The sequence below is a fragment of the Poecilia reticulata genome, chromosome 19 (assembly GCF_904066995.2).
Source record: "Poecilia reticulata chromosome 19, P_reticulata-male-v2, whole genome shotgun sequence".
NCBI classification, from domain to species: domain Eukaryota; kingdom Metazoa; phylum Chordata; class Actinopteri; order Cyprinodontiformes; family Poeciliidae; genus Poecilia; species Poecilia reticulata.
In genome coordinates, this window is record NC_088848.1 from 1064836 (window position 1) to 1089254 (window position 24419).

Here is a 24419-nt window from a genome sequence, read left to right on the forward strand (position 1 = left end):
AAGGACACACATCGAGTCCTCAGGCGGAAAATCTTCAACTTTTAAAACATTATACCTTTTATTTATATATATTAATAAGGTGAAAATGCAGAGTCGGTGGTCCTGCCATGCTTACGTTTGTACGGTGATGTTATCGTCAGAGTCGCCTTGGGAGAATCAGGCGGCGCCTCCAGAATGGGCTCCAGCTGGGACTGGTCCAAACTCTGCCTCTGGGTGGGATTCCTCGTCGGAGCGGCCGGGTTTGGCACCGTCGCCCTGGGAGACGGAGTCGGGATCTGGTCCTGCGTGGATCCGGATTCAGAGGACGACCTGGGAGCTGGAGCTGTGCTGGACTCAGACGGATCGCTGGATGCTGCGTTCTGATTGGCTGCCAGGTCAGAGGCGGGGCTTCCCCATGTGGTGCCGCTGCGGCTGCCAATAGAACCGGATTTAGCCCGGAAGACGCCGCCGCTGTCCTGGGAGGCGGTGCTAACGGGAGGAAAACCAGGAGCTTCTTAACGAGGCAACAAACTATTTTAAAGTTTAAACTTATAATCCAATAAGCCACAAACCAAATTACACACTTAAGCTAATATGCTAATAGGAGAGCTAATCTTAGCCTAGCACTCTACCGTTTTTGCTCATTTTGAAAACTTTTAGTGCACGTAGCTTCCCCTAACTGGCTTTTCCCATACAAATTCAAGCTAACGTATTAGCATTAGCTTCTGCTAAAAGCCATTTTGTTGTAGCACTTCAGCATTAGCGGAACAAATGTCTATGATTAGTGCCTTATAGTTAGCGCAGTTAGCTCTTTGTTAGCGGCAGCCACCACTGGGGTTTAGGTATAATTCTTAGTGTTTCACTTCAGCTGATGGGGAGGAAATGTTCCTCCTGCCTTCAGCAGCACCTGTTTGTTTTGGAGAGCGGCAGGTGGAAGGAGGAGCAGGAGGACGTGGACGAAGAGGAGGACACGGTTCTGCTCAGCCGGTCCCTCTCTGAGAAGAAGGTCTGGGCAGCAGGAGCTGGAGCATCTGGGACTTCAGGAAACTCAGGGATCTCAAAGTCAACAGCTGGAAACAGAAGAACGACACATTATTTCATCTTAACCAGATGATCAGCTTTCCTGTTATTTATATTAGTTACAAAACCACAAAACGTATCAGGGTTTTCTGAACCGGTGCTGCAACAGCTAATGCTCTAAACCCACAAGCAGAGCGGCACACAGCTAGCGCTGCGGCTACGCTACACTCAGCAGCTAGCGCTGCGGCTATGCTACACTCAGCAGCTAGCAGCTAGCGCTGCGGCTACACTGTGACCTGCTGCGGTAGCTGTGGTTGGAGTTTGTAGAGCAACCAGAGGCTCAGAGCGAGCAGCAACTAGAACAGCAACTAGAGCAGCAACTAGAGGAGCAACTAGAGCAGCAGCAACTAGAACAGCAACTAGAGCAGCAACAACTAGAGCAGCAACTGGAGCAGCAGCAACTAGAGCAGCAACAAGTAGAGCAGCAACTGGAGCAGCAGCAACTAGAGCAGCAGCAACTAGAGCAGCAACAACTAGAGCAGCAACAACTAGAGCAGCAACAACTAGAGCAGCAACAACTAGAGCAGCAACAACTAGAGCAGCAACAACTAGAGCAGCAACTGGAGCAGCAGCAACTAGAGCAGCAGCAACTGGAACAGCAACTAGAGCAGCAACTGGAGCAGCAACTAGAGCAGCAGCAACTAGAGCACCAACAACTAGAGCAGCAACTGGAGCAGCAGCAACTAGAGCAGCAGCAACTAGAGCAGCAGCAACTAGAGCAGCAACTAGAGCAACAACTGGAGCAGCAACTAGAGCAGCAGAAACTAGAGCAGCAACTGGAGCAGCAACTAGAGCAGCAACAACTAGAGCAGCAACAACTAGAGCAGCAACAACTAGAGCAGCAACAACTAGAGCAGCAACTAGAGCAGCAACTAAAGCAGCAACTAGAGCAGCAACAACTAGAGCAGCAACTGGAGCAGCAGCAACTAGAGCAGCAGCAACCAGAGCAGCAACTAGAGCAACAACTGGAGCAGCAACTAGAGCAGCAACAACTAGAGCAGCAGCAACTAAAGCAGCAACAAGAGCAGCAGCAACTAAAGCAGCAACTAGAGCAGCAACAACCAGAGCAGCAACTAGAGCAGCAACAACTAGAGCAACAACAACTGGAGCAGCAGCAACTGGAGCAGCAACAACTGGAGCAGCAGCAACTAGAGCAGCAACAACTAGAGCAACAACAACTGGAGCAGCAGCAACTGGAGCAGCAACAACTGGAGCAGCAGCAACTAGAGCAACAACAACTGGAGCAGCAACAACTGGAGCAGCAGCAACTAGAGCAGCAACAACTAGAGCAACAACAACTGGAGCAGCAGCAACTGGAGCAGCAACAACTAGAGCAACAACAACTGGAGCAACAACAACTGGAGCAACAACAACTGGAGCAGCAGCAACTGGAGCAGCAGCAACTAGAGCAGCAGCAACTAGAGCAGCAACAACTAGAGCAACAACAACTGGAGCAGCAGCAACTGGAGCAGCAACAACTGGAGCAGCAGCAACTGGAGCAGCAGCAACTAGAGCAGCAACAACTAGAACAGCAACAACTAGAGCAACAACAACTAGAGCAACAACAACTGGAGCAACAACAACTGGAGCAGCAGCAACTAGAGCAGCAACAACTAGAGCAGCAACAACTAGAGCAACAACAACTGGAGCAACAACAACTGGAGCAACAACAACTGGAGCAACAACAACTGGAGCAGCAGCAACTGGAGCAGCAGCAACTAGAGCAGCAACAACTAGAGCAACAACAACTAGAGCAACAACAACTGGAGCAGCAGCAACTGGAGCAGCAACAACTAGAGCAACAACAACTAGAGCAACAACAACTGGAGCAGCAGCAACTGGAGCAGCAGCAACTGGAGCAGCAGCAACTGGAGCAGCAGCAACTAGAGCAGCAACAACTAGAGCAACAACAACTGGAGCAGCAGCAACTAGAGCAACAACAACTGGAGCAGCAACAACTGCTTCACATTTCTGTGCTTCAAATCTAACTTACACTGCAAAAACTAAATTCCATCAGGTAAATTCAGTTTAGTTTCTTTTACACTTAAAATAAGACAAAACAAACTTGCAAGTTGATCAAGACACAGAAACTTGTTTTAAGTAAATATATCCTTAATACTGACATAAAAAAAAATTTCCTTTGGCAGATTATTTTACTTACATGGGAAAAATGTCTTGAATTAAATAAATACAGTAACATTTTAACAATATTAATTAATTATTCACTTAAAACAAGGTCTTATTTCTTGTTGAAAAGTTACTTATAAGTCAGTTTTGTCTTATTTCAAGTGTCCTAAAACGTTTGGAGTAGAAATTAGACCAAAATTACTTGGTGAGATTTTGTGTTTTTACAGTGTAAACATGCAAACAGAAAATAAAATGTTGTTCTTAATGGTCTGAAAAATAAATCTGAAGGAGATGAAACTGCAGAAAGAATCTCTAAATATGTAAATCACCAGATTAAAGGAATGTCTGACACGAGCATTTTGAAGTGTACAGGTGTGAGGTGTTACCTTCTGGGAACAGGCTGGAGCTGCACTGGATCAGCGGCTCGATGACCATCACCACCTGGACCGAAGACGCCGCCGCCATGTCGAACAGAGCGGCTTCCCTGAACAAACGGAACCGCGAGACATGAAACACGAACCGGACCCACTGCGGCTCTCTGTGGTCGGTTTCAACGCAGGTAAAAAAACACGTTTCTGAGTCTGAAGCTGATTGGTCAAAAACGGTGAATTGATCCCATTTGCTGCCAAACTAACAGCAGGAAACGTTTGAGCAAACAGACGGATTTAATCTGAACCCATAAAAATACCCCAGGAACAAGGAGCATCTCGTTTCCTGTCATTGTTGAAATCGACGTCTGGAAAACGTCCCTGACGATTAAACAAATCAGGAACTAGATGTGAAATCATCCATAAGCTCAAAACACTAATGAGCCGATTCATTTCCATGTTTAGCAGCTAAATATTTAGCTCCAAACATCTGTATCTGAGCTAGCTAAATATTTGGCTAATATGCAAATTCACCTGCCAGAAAGCGGAAGTGGACTATCAAAATAAAAGCTGGGTCTTGAGAACTTCTATATAAATCACTGTTGGTAAAAGTTTGTTTTAAATGGCTCATTTGTTTAAAGAACTAAGATGAAAAGGTGAAACTTTAAACGTGTTATAACACGTTTAAGGTGCTAAAACGTGACACTTTAAACGTGTTATAAGACGTTTATGGTGCTAAAACGTGACACTTTAAACGTGTTATAACACGTTTAAGGTGTTAAAACGTGTTATAACACGTTTAAGGTGCTAAAACGTGTAATAACACGTTTAAGGTGCTAAAACGTGACACTTTAAACGTGTTATAAGACGTTTATGGTGCTAAAACGTGACACTTTAAACGTGTTATAACACGTTTAAGGTGTTAAAACGTGTTATAACACGTTTAAGGTGCTAAAACGTGTAATAACACGTTTAAGGTGCTAAAACGTGACACTTTAAACGTGTTATAACATGTTTAAGGTGCTAAAACGTGACACTTTAAACGTGTTATAACACGTTTAAGGTGTTAAAACGTGTTATAACACGTTTAAGGTGCTAAAACGTGTAATAACATGTTTAAGGTGCTAAAACGTGTTATAACACGTTTAAGGTGCTAAAACGTGTAATAACACGTTTAAGGTGCTAAAACGTGTAATAACATGTTTAAGGTGCTAAAACGTGTTATAACACGTTTAAGGTGCTAAAACGTGTAATAACACGTTTAAGGTGCTAAAACGTGACACTTTAAACGTGTTATAACATGTTTAAGGTGCTAAAACGTGTTATAACACGTTTAAGGTGCTAAAACGTGACACTTTAAACGTGTTATAACACGTTTAAGGTGTTAAAACATGTTATAACACGTTTAAGGTGCTAAAACGTGACACTTTAAACGTGTTATAACACGTTTAAGGTGTTAAAACGTGACACTTTAAACGTGTTATAACACGTTTAAGGTGCTAAAACGTGTTATAACACGTTTAAGGTGTTAAAACGTGTTATAACACGTTTAAGGTGTTAAAACGTGTTATAACACGTTTAAGGTGCTAAAACGGATTCTCCCCAGCGCTGCTCTGTTTGCCTGCTGGGTTTGACCTTTCTGGGGAGGTCACCACAGAAACGGGAGCTTGCTACGCACCCTTCAGCGCGCGGCCACAGCAGGTTGGGGCCCAGGACGATGGCGATGTTGCTGGGCGTCATCTTGTTGACGGCTTGCTGCTCCGACAGCAGGAACAGGAACTGGACCAGGTACCTGGACCGACAGCAGAGCGTGAAACGGCTGCGTTTGTAAAGCTTTACACCGAACACTGAGCTGGATGAGAACAACTGGATGCTAACATGCTAACGCTTAAACTAAATATCATCCCCAACTAAATCATTTTCACTCGTCGAGTTAAACTTTCTGCTGGTTGTGTGTCTCCTAGATTTACTGTTATACGACTGAATTCATCTTTCAGAGCTTAATAAATTCATATAAAACAGTTTGCAACATTTTATCTCAGTAACCCAAAGATAACATCAGTAACATGGCTCCAGGTCGGCCACCATCTTGGTTCTGGGCTGAACCAAAAACCAAAAACAGTCACTGAAACGTTTGTCTGATGAATTCTACCTGAAAGTGAACCAAGCTTTAATGGCTTTAATCTCAGAATATTAACTTTAATCTCAGAATATTAACTTTAATCTCAGAATATTAACTTTAATCTCAGAATATTAACTTTAATCTCAGAATACTGACTTTAATCTCAGAATATTAGCTTTAATCTCAGAATATTAACTTTAATCTTCTCAGATCAAAAGTCCAAATTCTTTGTTTTCCTGGTTTTCCATCTGAGACGTAAACATCAACCAAACTGCAGTACCTCCAGTCGACCCAAAGAGGGCGGCACTGAGGCAGTTTTAGGCTAAATTAAACACATTTAAACTAAAATGTCAACATGAGCACAGGAGCAAACCAGACAGTTAATCTGCACAGCGAGTTGATCAGGGGTTCTGTTGAGAGGTTACTAACACCAAACATCTTGAATTCTCATTTTTAAGATGACGAAACAAAGTTTAGATCCCAGATAACTGCTAGTCAAAAAGAAAAGAAAACGTCCTTCACAATAAAACATCTGAACAGAATATTTCCCCAGATGTCAGGATGTTGTTCCATATATATATATATATATATATATATATATATATACGCAACATAATGCAAACTGTCCCTCAGCGGCCATTTTGAAATTCACCCGCAGTGTTACCGATGTTAGCTGGGTTCATCCGGCCTTCAGAGTGAAACGGATCGCCGTCACGGGCAGGTGGTGGTAGTTTGAACAGACCTGAGGTGGTTGTAGTTTCAACAGACCTGAGGTTGTTGTAGTTTGAACAGACCTGAGGTGGTTGTAGTTTCAACAGACCTGAGGTTGTTGTAGTTTGAACAGACCTGAGGTTGTAGTTTGAACAGACCTGAGATTGTAGTTTGAACAGACCTGAGGTTGTCGTAGTTTGAACAGACCTGAGGTTGTCGTAGTTTGAACAGACCTGAGGTTGTCGTAGTTTGAACAGACCTGAGGTTGTCGTAGTTTGAACAGACCTGAGGTTGTCGTAGTTTGAACAGACCTGAGGTTGTTGTAGTTTCAACAGACCTGAGGTTGTCGTAGTTTGAACAGACCTGAGGTTGTTGTAGTTTGAACAGACCTGAGGTTGTAGTTTGAACAGACCTGAGGTTGTAGTTTGAACAGACCTGAGGTTGTAGTTTGAACAGACCTGAGGTTGTTGTAGTTTCAACAGACCTGAGGTTGTCGTAGTTTGAACAGACCTGAGGTTGTCGTAGTTTGAACAGACCTGAGGTTGTCGTAGTTTGAACAGACCTGAGGTTGTTGTAGTTTTCAGGCGGTAGTTTCTGCAGCAGCTCCCTGAACTTCTCCAACTTCACATTCAGATCTTTTTCTCTGCGGGTTTTAAGAAACAAACTCATAAAAACTGAAAGCAGGAATAAGAAGAGGTGGAGGAAGCGATGCTCACCCTGCAGCTGTAAACCAATCACTGTACAGTTCAAAGGTCATCAGGGGTTCAGGGAGCTCCCGGAGGTAACACTTCAAGGCTCCTGTGAACAAAATCATAGAAATGCATCATTAGTTAAATCTGCTTTGCTCTGATTGGCCGACACAGTTTCATCTCCTTGTTATCCTCTGCTGGTGGCCACAGGATGTTGTAAATGACAGGAAGTGACATCAGGCGGCTGCTGGAGGAGGAGGAAGTGAGCTGAGGCGTACCTGCGACGGCGTGAGGGTCCATGCTGAACTCGCCGTGGTCCACCGCGCCCTGGTTCAGGCAGGTTTTCAGCCGCTTCACCACCGAGGCGGCGGCCGCCAGACGAAACAGGCCCTACAACCAAACGACTGATTATTTCACATTCAGCCCCTCTGCAGAGACGCCTTCTGCTAAAAGCTGGTTGTTATAACGAATTTCTGAGGAAACGAACCAGAGCATCTGCATTTATTCAGCTGGTTGTTCTGCTTTTTATTTTGGGGTATCAGAATAAATGAAGATGAATGTAAATGCATTCTATAATTGTTTCTGCAGCAGATCATTTCAGTTTCATTTCCTCGCTCTGAGCCGGTTTGAGTCGCCTGGTCTGATAAAATCTCGGCGCTCGGTCCGCCCACCTCCTCCCTCATGGCCGTCCGCAGCAGCATGTGGATGCACTCCTCGATGGGCGCCGCGATCGCCCTGCCGCTCTGGCTCAGATGAGACAGCAGCGGCTCGCCGTAAACCTTCAGGCTGGAGAGACCCGCCGCCGGATCTGCAAACAGGAAGTCACAACACGTCGGCAGGAAGTCGGAACGCCTGGCGGCCAACGGGCCGTGTGCCCTGGACTGGAAGCTGACTTTTTAAATATTTTTACCAGAGTGGTCATCTTTCTATTATCCCTATCTCGATTTGATACAGTAGGGGCTCCTACACTTTTGTCAGACTGTTTAATCCATCGTTAATGAGTCATAACTTGTTTTCCCGAGCCGCCTTTAAACGCAACATGACCACGAAGGAGACAAGATGCTGCTGCTGCGCAGACCAGAGTGTAAGAAACATAAAGGACATGAAGGACGACCAGCTGATGCTTGTCGACATCCACAGGTGGGCAGGAATGGCTCCACTAACCTGAGCAGCATTTTGGGGAAAAAGGTTCTTGTAAGCGAAGTTTTACTGCTCTGTACTTTATACTTTTACTTGAGTATTATGAACTAATCCTGGTCTGACTGGCATGTTGGGGAACTGCAGATAGAAAACAGAATAATTTCCCATTAAAACTAAGATATTTTCTAAAAAATCCTGAGATTCGTCTAAAAATTTCTGTATTTTTCTAGCAATTTTTTAACTTTTCCTTCCTTTTTTCTGAGCGTTTTTAGCAGAAATGTAATTTTTCCTGTCTGCGATGGCCCTAATGCAGCAGATTGATTTTGTATCGATAGAAATAGACATCAGCGTTTTGAAACTAAATTCTTAGATTTCTGCAACATGTGAGTTAAAGTTTCTGCTGAACTTGTTGACTTATATTTTCTACCTCACTGCTGATTATTTAGTTTTAATAAACAACATGGTTATTGTATTTGAAAGGTTATTTATATCAAACTAAAAGCCCGTTTACTCCGGGTCAGAGGTCGTGACGGGCGCTCACCTTTCTGGCTGTGGTTCTCTTTCAGCTCGCTGATGTTCCTGTCCAGGAACTGGTGGGATGTCTTGTGATAATCCGCCTGCAGCTCCAGAAACTGCAGGAGATGAAAGTAGAGGTGAGCGGGCAGAGCGGAGTCCATCAGGGCTGCGTGTTCGAACCACAACTCACACGGATGAAGTAGTTCGCATAGTCATCTTCTTTAGTGGCGAAGTGGTACAAGTCCGCAGAGTACTGGTCCTGCAGAGGTCAGAGGTCAACACCAGACAGAGGGAGAGGTGGGCGACATGGGATTAAAGTTTTTTCACAATATTTTGTGGAACTGGTATAAAAACTATGATAAAACACAAATTGATATGAAATCCGGCTCTTTGGGACACCAGACATATGATTTGTTTCATTAAACTCCACACAGAAACTCCATTTGATTTCATTTTAAAATCTATTTATGTCTATTGATTCTCTCATTGAACAGAAACAGGAGAATCTCGACAACACGGGCAGTTTTTCTTCAACACATAATTATTTAAAATTTATTGATGATAAAACCTCAACATGACAAGAAATGTATCAGGATAAACGATAATCGATATGATAAATGCCCGACCCCAGAGAGAGGTACGGTCGTGTTTTAGTTACCGTTGACACGCAGACAGAGAGAGAAGACTCAGAGACGTGGAAACAGGAGGAGAATCAGAAGGAGCAGCCATAGTACCACTGGTGCTAGGCTAGCGCTAGGCTAAGCTAGCGCTAGCCCAGCTAACGAGCCGTTACTGCGCCAACAAAATCGTGTGAAAGGCTAGCGCTAGCCTAGCCTAGCCTAGCGCTAGCCTATCCTAGCGCTAGCCCAGCTAACGAGCCGTTACTGCGCCAACAAAATCGTGTGAAAGGCTAGCGCTAGCCTAGCCTAGCGCTAGCCCAGCTAACGAGCCGTTACTGCGCCAACAAAATCGTGTGAAACATGAAAAGTTCCCAAAATGCAAAGAGCAGCAGTAGAAAAACGTCTCTGTGTTTAGTCAGAATAACTCAATGTTTGAGGACAGAGAAATTAAATAAGAGTCTCAAACACAAACAGCAACGACAGGAAGTGACATAATATGTGTTACCCAATCACAGCACAGCAAAACCAGGCATAGATTGATGAAGGTAGATAAATCGCTGGCACCTTGATGCTCTCCAGCCTCCTCCAGGCCTCTTCCACCTCCTCCCTGAGGCCGTCCTGCTTGGCCTGCGGCCCGCTGCTCGCCTGGCTCCTGTGAAAACGCAGACAGACGCTAACATCCGGCGCCTGGCGCGTCACGTCCAGGTGCTGACAGACGGGACTCACCTGATCCGCGCGTTGTTCCAGTCTGTGGTGAGCTTCGCAAACTGCTTCTTGTTCCTCAGGATTTCAGGTAAATCCTCCTGGAGAGACAAAATGTTCATCTTAAGGCGCAAAACTCTGCTGCAGCTAGCTGTCCAACAAATTACTGAATCTACTTATTATACAGGCAGATATCAGATATTTAAATATTTAAAGAGGCAGTATTATGTATTTTCCAGGCATTTAGAAGTTTTATAGAACAATCAAGTAGCTGTTACCTTCAGTTGCTATAAAAATGCTTTATACATCAAGTATCAAGTATGACCTGATTTAACTCCTTTAATTTGGGCCTCTGTCTCTTTAAGAAGCTCCTGCTGTTTCTGAAGCTCCGCCTCCAGGAAGTCGTCCCAACATGGCTCCTCTATTAACCCTTTAACGTTTCTACCAGCGCTGCTCTGAGCAGCAGCTCCTGTAATGAGCTCAGCAGCTGGTTGCTAATTGCTGCTGGCTAGTCTGGAGGAGCTGAGAGGGGAGGAGCTGAGCCTTGGAGGCGGGGCTAGGTCCACCCAGCCGTTTTAACAGGTGAATGGTTGCCATGGAGATTAAAGGATTTGAAAGGATCCCAGGATTAAAACATGAGGGAAAGTGGGTTTTGCATAAAACTGCTCCTTTAATTGATAATTCAACCCTGTATTTTCTACATAACGGTCCAAACTGCGTCCAGCCGAACTCAGCCTGCTGTGGACGTCAGTGAATCAGTGAAAAGGAGAAGCTGCGAAGCTGAGCTGCATGTCGTCGTTCAGCAGCTGAACTTCTGCTGCGTCACCTCGCTCAGCTTGTTGAGCGGCTCCAGGACTTCCTTCTCCACCGTCAGCTCGAAGTCGGCCAACATGGTGGCCAGCATCTTCTCCATGAAGCAGCACATCTCCAGCACTCGCCTGCAACACGCAGCACAGGGGCAACCTTTCACCGCCAAGAGCTTAGCATTCACTGCAGGCTCAAATTAACTTGCTTAATCCTGATTACTGAAGCAATCACCAACTAGTTTAGTAATGGATTAATTGTTAAATTGAGCATAAAGACTCGAAAAGGCCATTTACTGAAAGAACGACTCACTCAGATCAGAAGTTGAGCCACAACTGGACAATAAATAAACTTAGATCTGCCAGAACTCGGCTGGCGTCACGTCTAGCTTCACCTGATTCTACTAATCACCTTTTGCATCCAGTTATTCACCAGTTTATCAATAATAATCTCCAATATCTGATCTAGTCAGACGTTGATGTTCATATATCTGACCAAATGATCAAACATTCACTAAAGGAATGCTGTTGTTGGCTTACAGGCAATAAAATGTTTATTTTCTTATGAAAGATGAAGTTCTTTGTTAAAAGAATAATCTGCAGACATTTTTTAATGAAATTAATCATTAGTTGCAGCCTTAATTTATTATAATCTACCCTGAAGGTCCGATGAGATTTTGTGTTAAGTTAAAAACATAAATAAAAGTTAATCTACTTCCTTAATCTGAGATCAGCAACTTTTATAATTCAGACATTTTAGTGTCAGTTTAACTAAATAAAGCTGTTAGAGCCACAAATATTACATTATTTTTTTTAAATAAGACTATTTTTTAAAATCTTTTTGATAAACATCTACTATAGGACATCTGCAATATTTAAATAGTAACAATTTTATTTCTGTTTTTATGCTTTTAAATAAAGATAAAAGGTGATGGGTCCATTTTCTTCTATGGGATGTTGATGTTTGAATGTAGTTTCCAGCCTGATGGGAGAAATAGATCTAAATAAATATCACTGCTACATTTAGCACCAATCTGATGTGGAAATTCAACGCAACTATCCAATGGAAAAATGGAAAAACTCCTAAAAGCTCAACTAAATCTGCATTTAAAAACTTTTTTAGTCAAAGTTAGGAGCCACAGACAGCAGAATCATCTGCTTTTCCATCCAGAAGCTAAAACCCAAACGCCTCCAAGCTGGAATCCAACCATCAACCGCAGGGTTTCCTCCAGTGTGTCATAAGCCTGGCAGCCCGCCAGGCTTTACTAGCCCCCCGCCAGGCTAAGCATTGTTTGTTTATGTTTTTATGAAAATAATAATTTAAAAAGTCGCTGATTGCACGCGTCTCTGTTCCTCTTAGCGTTTCACTTGCCGAGCAGATTTATTCCTAAACGTTTATAGTTGATACATTTGAATCCGGAGAGCGAACCAATCACAGCGCTGGCGCCTCCGTCGCTGCTCGATCTCTGAAGTTTACCTCAGCGCGCCTCCTCTTACTCAAGCTGGACTCAGGTTGACCTGTATGGATATTTACCTCAACCCCCTGTGAGGAATTATGATTCTTTGGAGAACTCCACATCACGGTAGGAGCCTAAACCCGCCGTGTTAGCTCTGGTTGTGCAGCTCTGTGTGAACCGCAGGAATAACTTGTAGTCGCTTTCAGAGGAACGCTGAGAATGATTCATCTTTGTGAACAAAGAATTATGTGTGGCGTTTACATCTCTACACGCTGCCCAGCGTGTGGCGCTGTCTGCGCTGTTTGTGTTCCTGATTGGAACAGAATCTGACTTAGGGGCCCCATCAGCACCTCTAACAGCTTCTGTGTTGGATTTAATCTGGGAGAGAGGGAGGAGATTAACTGTTCAACCTAAAAACAATCGGTTATAATTGCAGTTTATTAATTTGTATTTCTGAACAAACAGCTCAAACTCAAAGATTAAACTCAGCATCAGATTGTTGCTATGGTAACAAAACAATCTAACTGAATATTGTTCTTTGAACTTTTACAAAGTAAACTTGCCAGATCTTTAAACTCGTAAATTTAAATGTAAAATAATTTAAATATTTTAATTTATGTTGAAACCATTATGAAACCAAATGTTACATCTGTGGTTTGTGTTAAAATATTAGCAGTTATGGCCCATGAAGCCCTGGGGGGCCGATGGAGCCACTGACTTGGTTTGGATTAAACAGAAGTGCAAATAATTGATATTCATTTTAATTGTATTGTTTGATTTGTTGTTTTTAAGACTAGCTGTGGGTTTAAATAGTTTCACTGGAGATGTTTTCCTGTAATTTCCCAGTAATATTTTTACATTTCCTGTCTACTGAACACCCTGTAATACACGGCGCACCGACTGAGCAGGTTTTCTGGGGGAAACCGTCACCTGATGGAGGACTGAGCATCAAAGTCCTTCAGGCTCTCCGCCATGCTGATGGACAGCAGCATCAGAGGAAGTTTCTTCTGCAGAAACAGAGAAAGAAACGTCGTTTTGTCCCAGAAATCCATGAAACTCGTTCAGACACGTGTGAAAACTGACGGCTACCATTCTCCTTTCGGCCTCCAGTCCTACAGGACTCTGCATGCAGGCCAGCAGCTTCTTATGGAGGACCTGCGCCGCCTTCTTGGCCGGCTCCACCCGCTGCTCCACCTGCATTCAACCGGAGAAACACCGCAGCGTGACCAGACAGAAAACTACCGGCAGGAAACAAAGATGGTTACAGGGCAGATTCATTTATTACAGATTATAACATAAAATTATATGTAAATGTCCTGAAATGGAACCTTTGTGCTGTTTCTGGTACGGCCGTAAAATTTGACGCACAAGCTAGTCCCGCTAACAGCGATGGAGGACGGAGCATCTTCTCTGGTCCCACTGGGGGTAATTTCTGTTTCTAAACGATCTGATTGGACACTGGAAAAGACGATTGTTGTGTTCAAGTTGTGCTAACAGCAGTTAGCCTATCAGTGAAGCTATGCTAGCCTAAGATAGCATCTCAACGCTAACATGTAGCAGAACTTTGCTGCAATCTGATGGTTGAAGAATATGTCTGATGTTCAGATCATATCTGTATTTATTCAATAATTTAACAGCAAAAGGAGATTTTGAATTGAAAATGTTGCTAATTTATTTATTAAAATGCAATCAATTAATTACCAAACTTGCTACAAGTTTTCAGAGCCATAAACCTGCAAATATGAAGAGAATGAAACTGAATAAATCCCGTCTGACAGATTTGAAATTGGCCTGTTAAAGCCACAGCTCTGCTAAAAGAGGAAGTGAGACCATATATGGACGATGCCTGTGGATCTGCAGCGTTTCCTCCACCTGCTGCTGTCCTGATGGCAGTGAGCATCTTTAGAGGAAGTCTGTTTAGGAAAAGCATTTTGGTGAGTCTTTGATTGAAGGGACGGAGCCCCGAACCCTGTGCTACATGTAGCAGCGACAGCTGGAGCAGGAAGTTCACAGCCAGACGTGACAGATGGATCACTCCTCTGATTACTACATGTCTCCAGGTTGTTTCCCCTCCAAACAATCCCCCGGGATCCACAGCATGATAATCAGCTTTGTTTGTGCCTGAGCCAAATGAAGGAGAGTTTTTACACCTCCTGCTGTGTTTCGGCTCGCAGACCCAGGCAGGCCCGTTATTTATGCTGCGTTCACAAAATCCGATCTGTCACTTCCAAATGCAGAACTAAATCGGATACAATGGGAAGAATTAATGCATTAATTAAATTATAATTATATTTTTGTATTTCAAATGATGGTTTTCCACCACGGTGAGAAACAAGCAGACTCAGAGAGGGTGCTGGTTTGTTAGGTCTCCGTGAAAATCTCCACGTTGTGAGTCCAAAGTACTCAACCAGCGATAAAGTCACGTTTCTCTCACCTGCACCAGATCCTCATGTAGAAGATCAGTGGCATCCTGCGACCTGAGAGGGATTAGAGATTACAGATTATTACGAAAACAAGAATCAGCAAAGAACCTTTGATTTAGCAGCAGGGATGAGCTGCAGGGTTTTAAAGGCCTCATGTGGCTCAGAAAGAAAATATTGATCATAATTTCATGTCTGCAGCTTTAACGTGAAGATCAGATTTAAACGGCTGGCCGGATTATCAGGAGACGGAGATGAAAGAGAATCCAGGAGATTAGAAATCATAAAGAAAAGGATTAAAAGAGCCAAAAAGAAAAGAAATCTGACTTTTATCTCCGAATTATGAGGAAGAAAAAAAATCTACATTTTGAGAAATAATTCTGGGATTAAAGTTATAATTCTAATTTAAGAAATCAGAATAATTGTTAATAGTCGCCTAATCCCTTCTGTACAATCACAATAATCAGACCTAACTGGAGATTTTCCATTGCATTTTATCAAGAGGAATAAAAAAAGATGCACGACGGTGAAGTTTGTGTGTAATTTTCAGGTTTTAGTCGTGAATTTGTTGTTTAGGTTCAGCAGGAGGAAACGTCGGGAACAGGCCGGCATCTTGGGTTCGGATCGGCGGTTCTGGTTCCCATTAGAGACTCTCACACCTGGATCCGTTTAACATCAGCAATAAAAACGTTAACGAGTCGGAGAGATTTTACCTCCAACCAAACAAACATGGAAGAAAGACGGATTCCAGGAACTAGTCTCATCCAAAACGCACTTTCATGTTATCACAGCAATTCACTGTGTGTGTGTGTGTGTGTGTGTGTGTGTGTGTGTGTGTGTGTGTGTGTGTGTGTGTGTGTGTGTGTGTGTGTGTGTGTGTGCCGTAATTTTTGGTTCTGGAGTGGTGAGGTCGACACAGTGGATCCAGGTTGAAGTGACAGAATGATGATGGTTTTAATGGTGAAGCACACAAAATACAAATACAAGGTTATACTGGTTACACTGGTAGCCACTTTTTACACTGGTAGCCATTGGTTATACTGGTTACACTGGTAACCAATGGTTATACTGGTAGCCACTGGTTATACTGGTAGCCACTGGTTATACTGGTAGCCACTGGTTATACTGGTTACACTGGTAGCCACTGGTTACATTGGTAGCCACTGGTTATACTGGTAGCCACTTTTTACACTGGTTATACTGGTAGCCTCTGGTTACACTGGTAGCCACTGGTTACACCAGTTATACTGGTAGCCATTGGTTATACTGGTTATACTAGTAGCCACTGGTTACACTGGTAGCCACTGGTTACACTGGTTATACTGGTAGCCTCTGGTTACACTGGTAGCCACTGGTTACACCAGTTATACTGGTAGCCACTTTTTACACTGGTAGCCACTGGTTATACTGGTTACACTGGTAGCCACTGGTTACATTGGTAGCCACTGGTTATACTGGTAGCCACTGGTTATACTGGTTACACTGGTAGCCACTGGTTACATTGGTAGCCACTGGTTATACTGGTAGCAACCTTTTACACTGGTAGCCACTTTTTACACTGGTAGCCACTGGTTACATTGGTAGCCACTGGTTATACTGGTAGCCACTGGTTATACTGGTTACACTGGTAGCCACTGGTTACATTGGTAGCCACTGGTTATACTGGTAGCAACTTTTTACACTGGTAGCCACTTTTTACACTGGTAGCCACTGGTTACACTGGTAGCCATTGGTTATACTGGTTATACTAGTAGCCACTGGTTACAAGGACTAAGACCTGAAGCACGACAGACGAGCCGAGGAGCCGACAAGGAGACTCAGGCGTATTTAAATACAGAGAGGGACTCAGGGGACAGAGGGGCTCAGTCAAAGGCCGCCGGGCGACACGGAGACTCAACAGGAACCTGAACACAGGAAATCCTCACAGTAACTTTGTTTGCTGTTCTGAGATCAACTCAAACCACGTGTGTCAAACTCGAGGCCCGGGGGCCAAATCTGGCCCGCCACATGGTTTTTATGTGGCCATCTACACTGTAAACAAAGATTTTCTTTTACATAATAAGTCAGTCTATTATTAATAATACCTTCTTTATTTTGCAGGAATGTTTTGCTTTGCATTCCCTCCCAAAGCTGCATATTATGCTCATAGAGCTGTAAAACGCATGTCAGCATTTCAACCAGTTTCTGTTCTGTCTTTATTCGTGGGGCTCTGTTGAAATTCAGTCGTTTTATTTACTGATGGTTATATTTCTGGCACTGATCTGGACTCAGACAAAACGTCCCGTTTGGTCGTTTGGTGGAAAATCTTTGACATGGTGAAACGTTTTAATGAAACTATGAACAAACTGATCATAATTTACATTTAATAACCGATAAATATGAGAAATGAAAACTGAAAAACGTGATAATTGAGTCAGTTACTCGTAAACATTATTTTGAAAGCTCCAGTCCTTCTTGGACCCAGAAACAGAGTTTGGTTTGTAAAAACTGCCGTCCCACTGGAATCACTTACTGTGTGCTGCTGCAGTAACGGCAACCCATTCGGTTTTACAGTGTAGACTCTGAACAGCTTAATTGTCACTTTTTTCAAAAAGTCCGTTTGTTAAAGGAACATTTTGTACATTTCTTAAACTGTCCAGCTCAGATAACCTAACTGTATTTTATTTGAACATTACTTTATTCTTACTGTTTCACATTTTAAATGTGGTTTTGTGCTTTGCTGCTGCCGGTAAAAGACGCCTGTGCTGCCTGCGTACGTTGATGACGTCACCTGTTGCTTTGCTGCTGCCGGTAAAAGACGCCTGTTCTGCCTGCGTACCTTGATGACGTCACCTGTTGCTTTGCTGCTGCCGGTAAAAGACGCCTGTGCTGGCTGCGTACCTTGATGACGTCACCTGTTGCTTTGCTGCTGCCGGTAAAAGACGCCTGTTCTACCTGCGTACCTTGATGACGTCACCTGTTGCTTTGCTGCTGCCGGTAAAAGACGCCTGTTCTGCCTGCGTACCTTGATGACGTCACCTGTTGCTTTGCTGCAGCCGGTGAAAGACGCCTGTGCTGCCTGCGTACCTTGATGACGTCACCTGTTGCTTTGCTGCTGCCGGTAAAAGACGCCTGTGCTGCCTGCGTACCTTGATGACGTCACCTGTTGCTTTGCTGCTGCCGGTAAAAGACGCCTGTGCTGCCTGCGTACGTTGATGACGTCACCTGTTGCTTTGCTGCTGCCGGTAAAAGACGCCTGTTCTACCTGCGTACCTTGATGACGTCACCTGTTGCTTTGCTGCTGCCGGTAAAAGACGCCTGTTCTGCCTGCGTACCTTGATGACGTCACCTGTTGCTTTGCTGCAGCCGGTGAAAGACGCCTGTGCTGCCTGCGTACCTTGATGACGTCACCTGTTGCTTTGCTGCTGCCGGTAAAAGACGCCTGTGCTGCCTGCGTACCTTGATGACGTCACCTGTTGCTTTGCTGCTGCCGGTAAAAGACGCCTGTGCTGCCTGCGTACCTTGATGACGTCACGTCGACAGGAAGCGATCTGGGTCGCTAAGTTTAGACGCTGTCAGTTCAAAGCGTCAGCAGCTGAACTGTGTGGCGGGGAGAGAAACGCTGGGCGTCTTTCAGCTCTGCAGGGAACCAAACGTCCCGCTGCTGGACCTCGTTTTCCACCTGGATGTTCTGGTTCTGGTTCTGTGGTAAAAGCACAGCTGCTCCCGGGACTAAAGTAACTCATGAGCATCTAATAATCATCCTTCAGTCTTTTAATCGTTTAATGTTTAAGAATCAGACGTAATATTTAGTCCACCAGAAATATAAAAACATTATTCTGTAGAAAAGTAAAAAGAGGTTAAATGTTGCTGAGTTTCTGGTTTCTAATATTTGAGTTACCAGATGTTTATTCTTTTTGTCCTTCCTGTTTAACTGAATTTGGAGAGTTTTCTTCTTCTCACCCTGAAAGTTTTAGTGAAGTTGGAGAATTATTTTCTAAATCCGTTTAAACCTTCCTTCTCTATTCTAAGCAGCAAAGATGTTTAAATTTAAGGTATAAGTGAATAAATGTGTTAAACTTTTGAATGAATGGAACCAGAAGTGCTTTTATTTTGATATTCTAAGCAGGAAGTGTCCTTGTAGCAGCTAGCTTAGCAGCAATAGATTGTCGGACATCGGCGGCGTTTAATAAAACATTCAGCTGGATAAATATTTATGCTGTCATTGTTATGACGCTACAGCTAACATAAGTAGATTGTATAAAAAAAGAGCGCACAGTGCTTTTATTTTGGTATTAACAGGAAGTCTCCTGTAATGTAGCAGCTAGCTTATGTTAATTTTGTTCTGAAATGATCAAATGTTGTTTAATACAACATTTGGTTGGAGATAAATTCATATTACTATGATTATGTAACTACAGCTAACATACATAGAGTTTTATGAGCCATTAATATCCCATAATAATCCACCAACGTCTGTGGCTAACAACCAAGCTAACCGGTGAAGCAGTCTGTAGCTCACTCTTCATTACATCGGATAAAAACTGGCAGTAAGACTGGAGTCTCAGACAAACAGTCCAAGTCAGATCAACAGCATCTCCGCAGCATGATGCTGCCGCCCCCGTACTTTACAGAAGGGAAGCTGTCTGTTAGCTTCACCCCACCTGCTTCCACAGGCATCAGTGACATTTACACTTTCATAAAATTCACACCTCATCTCCTCCAGAGGAGCATCACCTCAAACTTTCTGCTTAAAAATCAACTCACTGCAGTTTCCACTGACCAGCTTTCTGCTCTGATATTTTATATCTACGTAACAATGACCGCTTTTACCCCCCTGACAAACCAAACCTGACTAAAGAAAGGCTGAAGGGCTAAAGTAGGACCTGTTAGAGTTATTTATTCTCATGAGCCGCGTGGCGACACCAAGCCGCTCGAAGTGCAGCTCTGCTGCCAGATGTGGAGGAAGCCCAGCCCAGTTCCTGCAGGGGTCAGACAGGCTTCAGCACCTCCAAGGCGTTCTTCGTTTCCTCCGCTAGAACATCGGAGGAGCAAAACGCACAGCAGAGAAACTCTGGTTTCTGCTGCAAATGCCCGATTACACTCTTACATCCTGCTGAGAAAGTTACTTATAAGTTAGTATTGTCTTAATTCAAGTATAATAAAATATTTGCACCAGAAACTTAACAAAAATACTTGGTTAGATTTTGTGTTTTTGCAGTGTGGCGTCTGCAATTTAACCAATAAAACTCCACATCAGACGAACATGATGCGTCTACGGTTTGAAAATAACTAAATGTTCAGGAATCACATGCAAAACTAAACATTAACTGGTACTTTTGATTTAGTTTCTACTGTAAATATATTAAAACAAAACTAACTTTTCAACAAAATACAGGAACTTGTTTAAATTAAATAAATCCAATTCAGTTCTTTTGATCAATATTAAGGAATTATTCACTTAAACTCCTATATTTTGCTACATTTCATCTCAGTTTTGTCTTATTTCAAGTGTTATTATTACATATTTGCTTGAAACTAGACCAACAATTGTTGGCTAACGAGTCTGGAGAGGCCACGGTTCCTTTAGTTTTAATCTCCACCATGCTAGTCGAGTTAAAATACACATTTGAGCAAAACTGAAAGGGAAAACGAATGTTTAGATGTGTCAACAGGTGCAGCAGCACTTCTTCCTTCAAAGGTCGCAGCATCAGAGCAGACTGCCAGCAAGCGCTGCTCTGCTGCAGATGCATGCAGATGCATGCAGCGTAGGTTTATTATTAAACCGGAGTGCGTCAGAGGAGGCGGCCTGCAGATACACCGTCAGTCCTGCTGCACGCAGGCCTGCGTATCACCACCACCAGAAATAAGGAAGGTGTCAAGTTTGGTCACCCGCAGCGTTTTACCAAACTGAGTCAGTCGGTGGTTGATCTGCTGTTTGGAGCCTGGATGTTGCAAGTTATTCTTCTTTCAGAGTAGAAATCTTAATATTTTATTACAGCAATGAGCTTTAAAACATTCCTGGCAGCTGGTTCCCTTTGTGTTCAACCCAAACTATCACTTGGAAATCCCTTTTCTACCACATAAAACCAGACTGAGGTTTTCCCTGGTTTGAAAAGGGAACCAGCAGAGTTACAGCTCAACAACAACAAAACGGAGAGGAGAAGCAGAAACAGCCGCCTGCTGGCGTAACGGATGGCAGCCAGAAATACGAAGACGCAGAGCAGATTAAAAACCCACCATTAACCACCTGAAGACAATGAAAATAAGACAATTATAGCCTCAAAAACTTACAGCCACTTGTAAACTTACCAGTTAACAATAGTTTGAGTTAAAACCAGAGAATCTTCTTCACCGTGTTATTAATTATTTTATAAATGTCACAGTTTCAAGCTAAATATTCAGTTTATCATCTATGATTAGCTTCAAGCTAATTCTTCAGTTAGATTTACAGAAGCAGAAACAGTTTATTCCTCAGATCATCAAGAATAAAACCAACTGCAGCCTAACAGAGAAGGACAAACCAGCTGGAATCCAGTTGACCAGTTTCCACCTAAAACACCTTTTACCAAATATAAACACATTTCTGTTTACTTTTTATGAATATTTTATGTTTTATCCTTACACCATAAGCAACATTATGAAACGCCACAAACAATCCCCCCCCCCGCCCCCCTCCATGGCCTCTCCCAGAACCTGTAAACGGTGCCCGGACCCCGGGGAAGAATCTGTCCAAACACAGGAATGTCAGGTCCCTCCATCTCCACACTAATCAGATCACACACAAACATTGGCTCAAGTTTTACAAACCAGCAGCTCTGAGTAACAACGATCCTCCTTCAGAGAAAACCTCCTCACTCCTCGGCGCGGCGCGGCGGCACAGAGCCCCAGGCTACATGCTAACGGCTAAACATGGTCAGCAAATAGTTCAAACTTCTTGTATGCAAATTGTTATTGGTTCACAAATCTATTCTTAAAGTGCAATGGTAAATAAAGAGCTTGTTAATAAAATGCAAAAAGGGCTCTTCAAGTGTTACACAGTGACTAGAGTAAAAATAGTTCCAGTATTCAGTTAGCAAGCTAAACATTTATACACCTAAATATTTAGCTTGATGCAGTAATTAGTTAGCAATTTGAAAATGCAGTTTACCAATAAATACTTAGCTTAACTAAATATTTAGTTACCAAGCCACATATTTAGCTTCAAACTAAATATTTTGTTTACCAAGTACGTAGCTTGCTAATAAAATATTTTCTATGAAGCTAAATATTTAGCTTATTTATTTAAAATGTATAAATGAATGAATGATATGGTGAACGTATGATTTTTCCCCCCTGACAGGCAAAATAACTAAAATTACCGTTTCATTTTTTACTGTGTAACTTTACAAACAATGCCTCATAAATATTAACCTCTACAAACCAACTGAAACTTTAACAAGATAAAATCTCTAATCTGGACATTCATATCACACCTTGCAAAAGTTTTAACGCCGCTCAAACTTTTTCCCTTTTTATCGCGTTACAACCACAAACTTTACCCCATTTTATGGGTTAAACATGTCGAGGTGCTCTGCTCAGATCAGACTGAAACCGGAGACAATAAACACACTGTTCTGTTAAACATGGTGGTGGCAGTGTCATGCTGTGGGGATCAGTGAGGCTGGTGAGAGCTGATGGAGGGAAGTCCAGGATAATCCAGGAGGAAAACCTCTTACACTTATCATGGATGCATGGATATCAAAATTTGATCCAATATCCGATATTAATGTTATCGTTTTGGACGATAACCAATATTGACCAATATTAAATATATTTGTCAACTTTTTGACACCTTTGGGGAAAAACCCGACCAGAAACAGATGGAAGTGGTCGCATTTTTCATGTGTTGAAAAATGACCAATATCGGTAGATCCCGATGTTGGTGCCGATATATCGTGCATCGTTTTATGGGATGGTTGAGATCGAAGCTGATTCACCTTTTTTAACGGCCTAGTCCAAGTCAATTACTAAAAAATTTAATAATTTCCCTTCCACTTTCAGATCCGGCACCACTTTGTGTTTGTCTCGTTATCATTCAGTATCATTTCTGCAGAGTCAGGAAGTTACATTTACTTGAGAAACTTTTTAGAAAAAAAAAACTTTTAGGAGTATTTTTTACTACGCTGTACTTTTTACTTTTAGTCAATAATTTTATTATGGAGCATTTCTACTAAATTTCTGGATTTTCTACCCAGTGAATGAAATACAAACATCATTAAACCAAAGATTCACCAAACTCAGACACCTGCAGCTTCTGCTGAAGTTTTTATTGGAAAAATTCATTTAGATTTTATTTTTTATTTATATAAATTGTTGTAATTTTGGTCCTTAATACCTACACTTCCACATAACTTTATATTTAAGTATGAAATGATTGATAATTCGATCAGTTTCTCAGTACTTGACTAACTTTTTACCAAATTCGTTTTTACTGATTAATTTCTTGGACGGCTACTTTTTACTTTTACTTGAGTAAAAATACTTTTTAAAGTACTTCTACTCTTACATGAGCACATTATTTGGCTCTGAACCATCAGATAAAACACCATCAGGGCCTCTAGGGCCCACGGGAGACCCGGAAAGCGGACCGGAACCACCATGCAGGTCCAACAGTCGGTTCTGATCAAACTTTTCTTACCTTGCTGCCGATCCGAACTGCTTCAGGAAGCTGAGAGGCTGCCGCAGCATGCTGGCGCTGGAGTCCGACCCGCTCCGCTTCCTGATCCGAACCGGTCCGGAGGCGCTCCGGGCCGGGCTGCTTCACCGGGAGCTGGGGGCGCAGGTGAGCCGGGTCGCGCTGCCTCTCGTCGGGAGCGTTTCTGCGGCTGTTCGGTTTTCGTTCTTGTTTCAGCAAATGAGGAAGTTGCTCGGATGAAACGTCAGCAGCGAAAGGGAACCAGATGTTTTCCCCCGGTTGTTGTTGTTTTTTTAAATTTTATTTCAGGGTGTCACTCTGAACCCCCTGCTGAGTCTCAGCAGTGGGTGGGAGTGCAGGTGAGCGGCAGGTGAGTCCAGGCTGCAGCTTCTGTTCCTAACGGTGTTAGCTGCTGCAGGATATGAAATGTCTGAAAGGGGAAACTAACTCAGCGTTGATTGAGACATTTCTGTCCCAGTTTTCAAACATGTTCTGATTTTACTGCAGCGAGTTTTCAGATGTTTTTTTGCAGAAGCAGGAATCACATTTTCAGAGCCGGTTGGGTTTCACTGCAGCGTGAGCCTCTGGTTCATCAAAGTTTCATTTCTTGTCACCTGTCGCCTTTTTTTGAGGAACTTCTCTTCATACATCAGCGCCAAAAACCAGCATGAGCAGAACCAGAAACTGATCAATTCATTTTAAATGTGTCGACCCGGGAAGAGATCAGCCTTCCACCAAATTTTCCTTTATAATTTGTTAAAGTCTCATTAATATTATGACAAACTGTAGGAATTTAAATATAGGCGGTAAAGCCGCTGATAACGCCAGTGCCTGACAGATGCTGCCACCTAGTGGTGAGGCCGACTAAATGCACACAAACGATTTTTCAGAGATTTCTCTCGGTTATTTTGAGCTTTTTTAAAAATATATTTTAACTCTATTAATATCTATATGTGGAGGAAGCTGCCACAGACTTCAGACCGGATCAAGTTTAATTTCTTTAGCATTTTTTGTTAGCACCGCCAACTA

General features: G+C 43.0%; 2 protein-coding genes and 1 long non-coding RNA gene across 3 annotated transcripts in view; 1 reads left to right on the plus strand and 2 right to left on the minus strand.

Annotated features, from left to right (window-relative positions):
* sh3bp1 (SH3-domain binding protein 1) overlaps window positions 1–24377 on the minus strand; it is a 26093-nt gene extending 1716 nt beyond the window's left edge. The window contains exons 1-17 of the mRNA XM_081600218.1: window positions 23394–24377; window positions 14749–14791; window positions 13404–13508; window positions 13245–13321; window positions 10881–10992; window positions 10079–10155; window positions 9917–10004; window positions 8923–8991; window positions 8758–8848; window positions 7748–7884; window positions 7355–7466; window positions 7104–7185; window positions 6950–7030; window positions 5233–5346; window positions 3573–3670; window positions 887–1049; window positions 116–468 (exon numbers count right to left, since the gene is read on the minus strand). Of these exons, the coding sequence (XP_081456344.1) occupies window positions 116–468; window positions 887–1049; window positions 3573–3670; window positions 5233–5346; window positions 6950–7030; window positions 7104–7185; window positions 7355–7466; window positions 7748–7884; window positions 8758–8848; window positions 8923–8991; window positions 9917–10004; window positions 10079–10155; window positions 10881–10992; window positions 13245–13321; window positions 13404–13508; window positions 14749–14791; window positions 23394–23443 (1852 nt within the window). The 5' untranslated portion in view covers window positions 23444–24377. The remainder of the gene's footprint in view (window positions 1–115; window positions 469–886; window positions 1050–3572; window positions 3671–5232; window positions 5347–6949; window positions 7031–7103; window positions 7186–7354; window positions 7467–7747; window positions 7885–8757; window positions 8849–8922; window positions 8992–9916; window positions 10005–10078; window positions 10156–10880; window positions 10993–13244; window positions 13322–13403; window positions 13509–14748; window positions 14792–23393) is intronic.
* LOC145549179 (uncharacterized) lies at window positions 2195–3544 on the minus strand (the record flags this gene model as incomplete). The annotated part of the gene is made up of 2 exons (XM_081601001.1): window positions 3537–3544; window positions 2195–2972 (listed from the first exon to the last, which is right to left on the minus strand). Coding segments are annotated over exons 1-2 (786 nt in total), but the record flags the coding sequence as incomplete, so codon positions are not given.
* Window positions 9988–10915, plus strand: LOC145549046 (uncharacterized). Its single transcript, XR_014084970.1, has 3 exons — window positions 9988–10145; window positions 10420–10636; window positions 10779–10915. It is a non-coding gene; the product is annotated as an uncharacterized LOC145549046 (long non-coding RNA).
* Window positions 24378–24419: the final 42 nt, after the last annotated feature.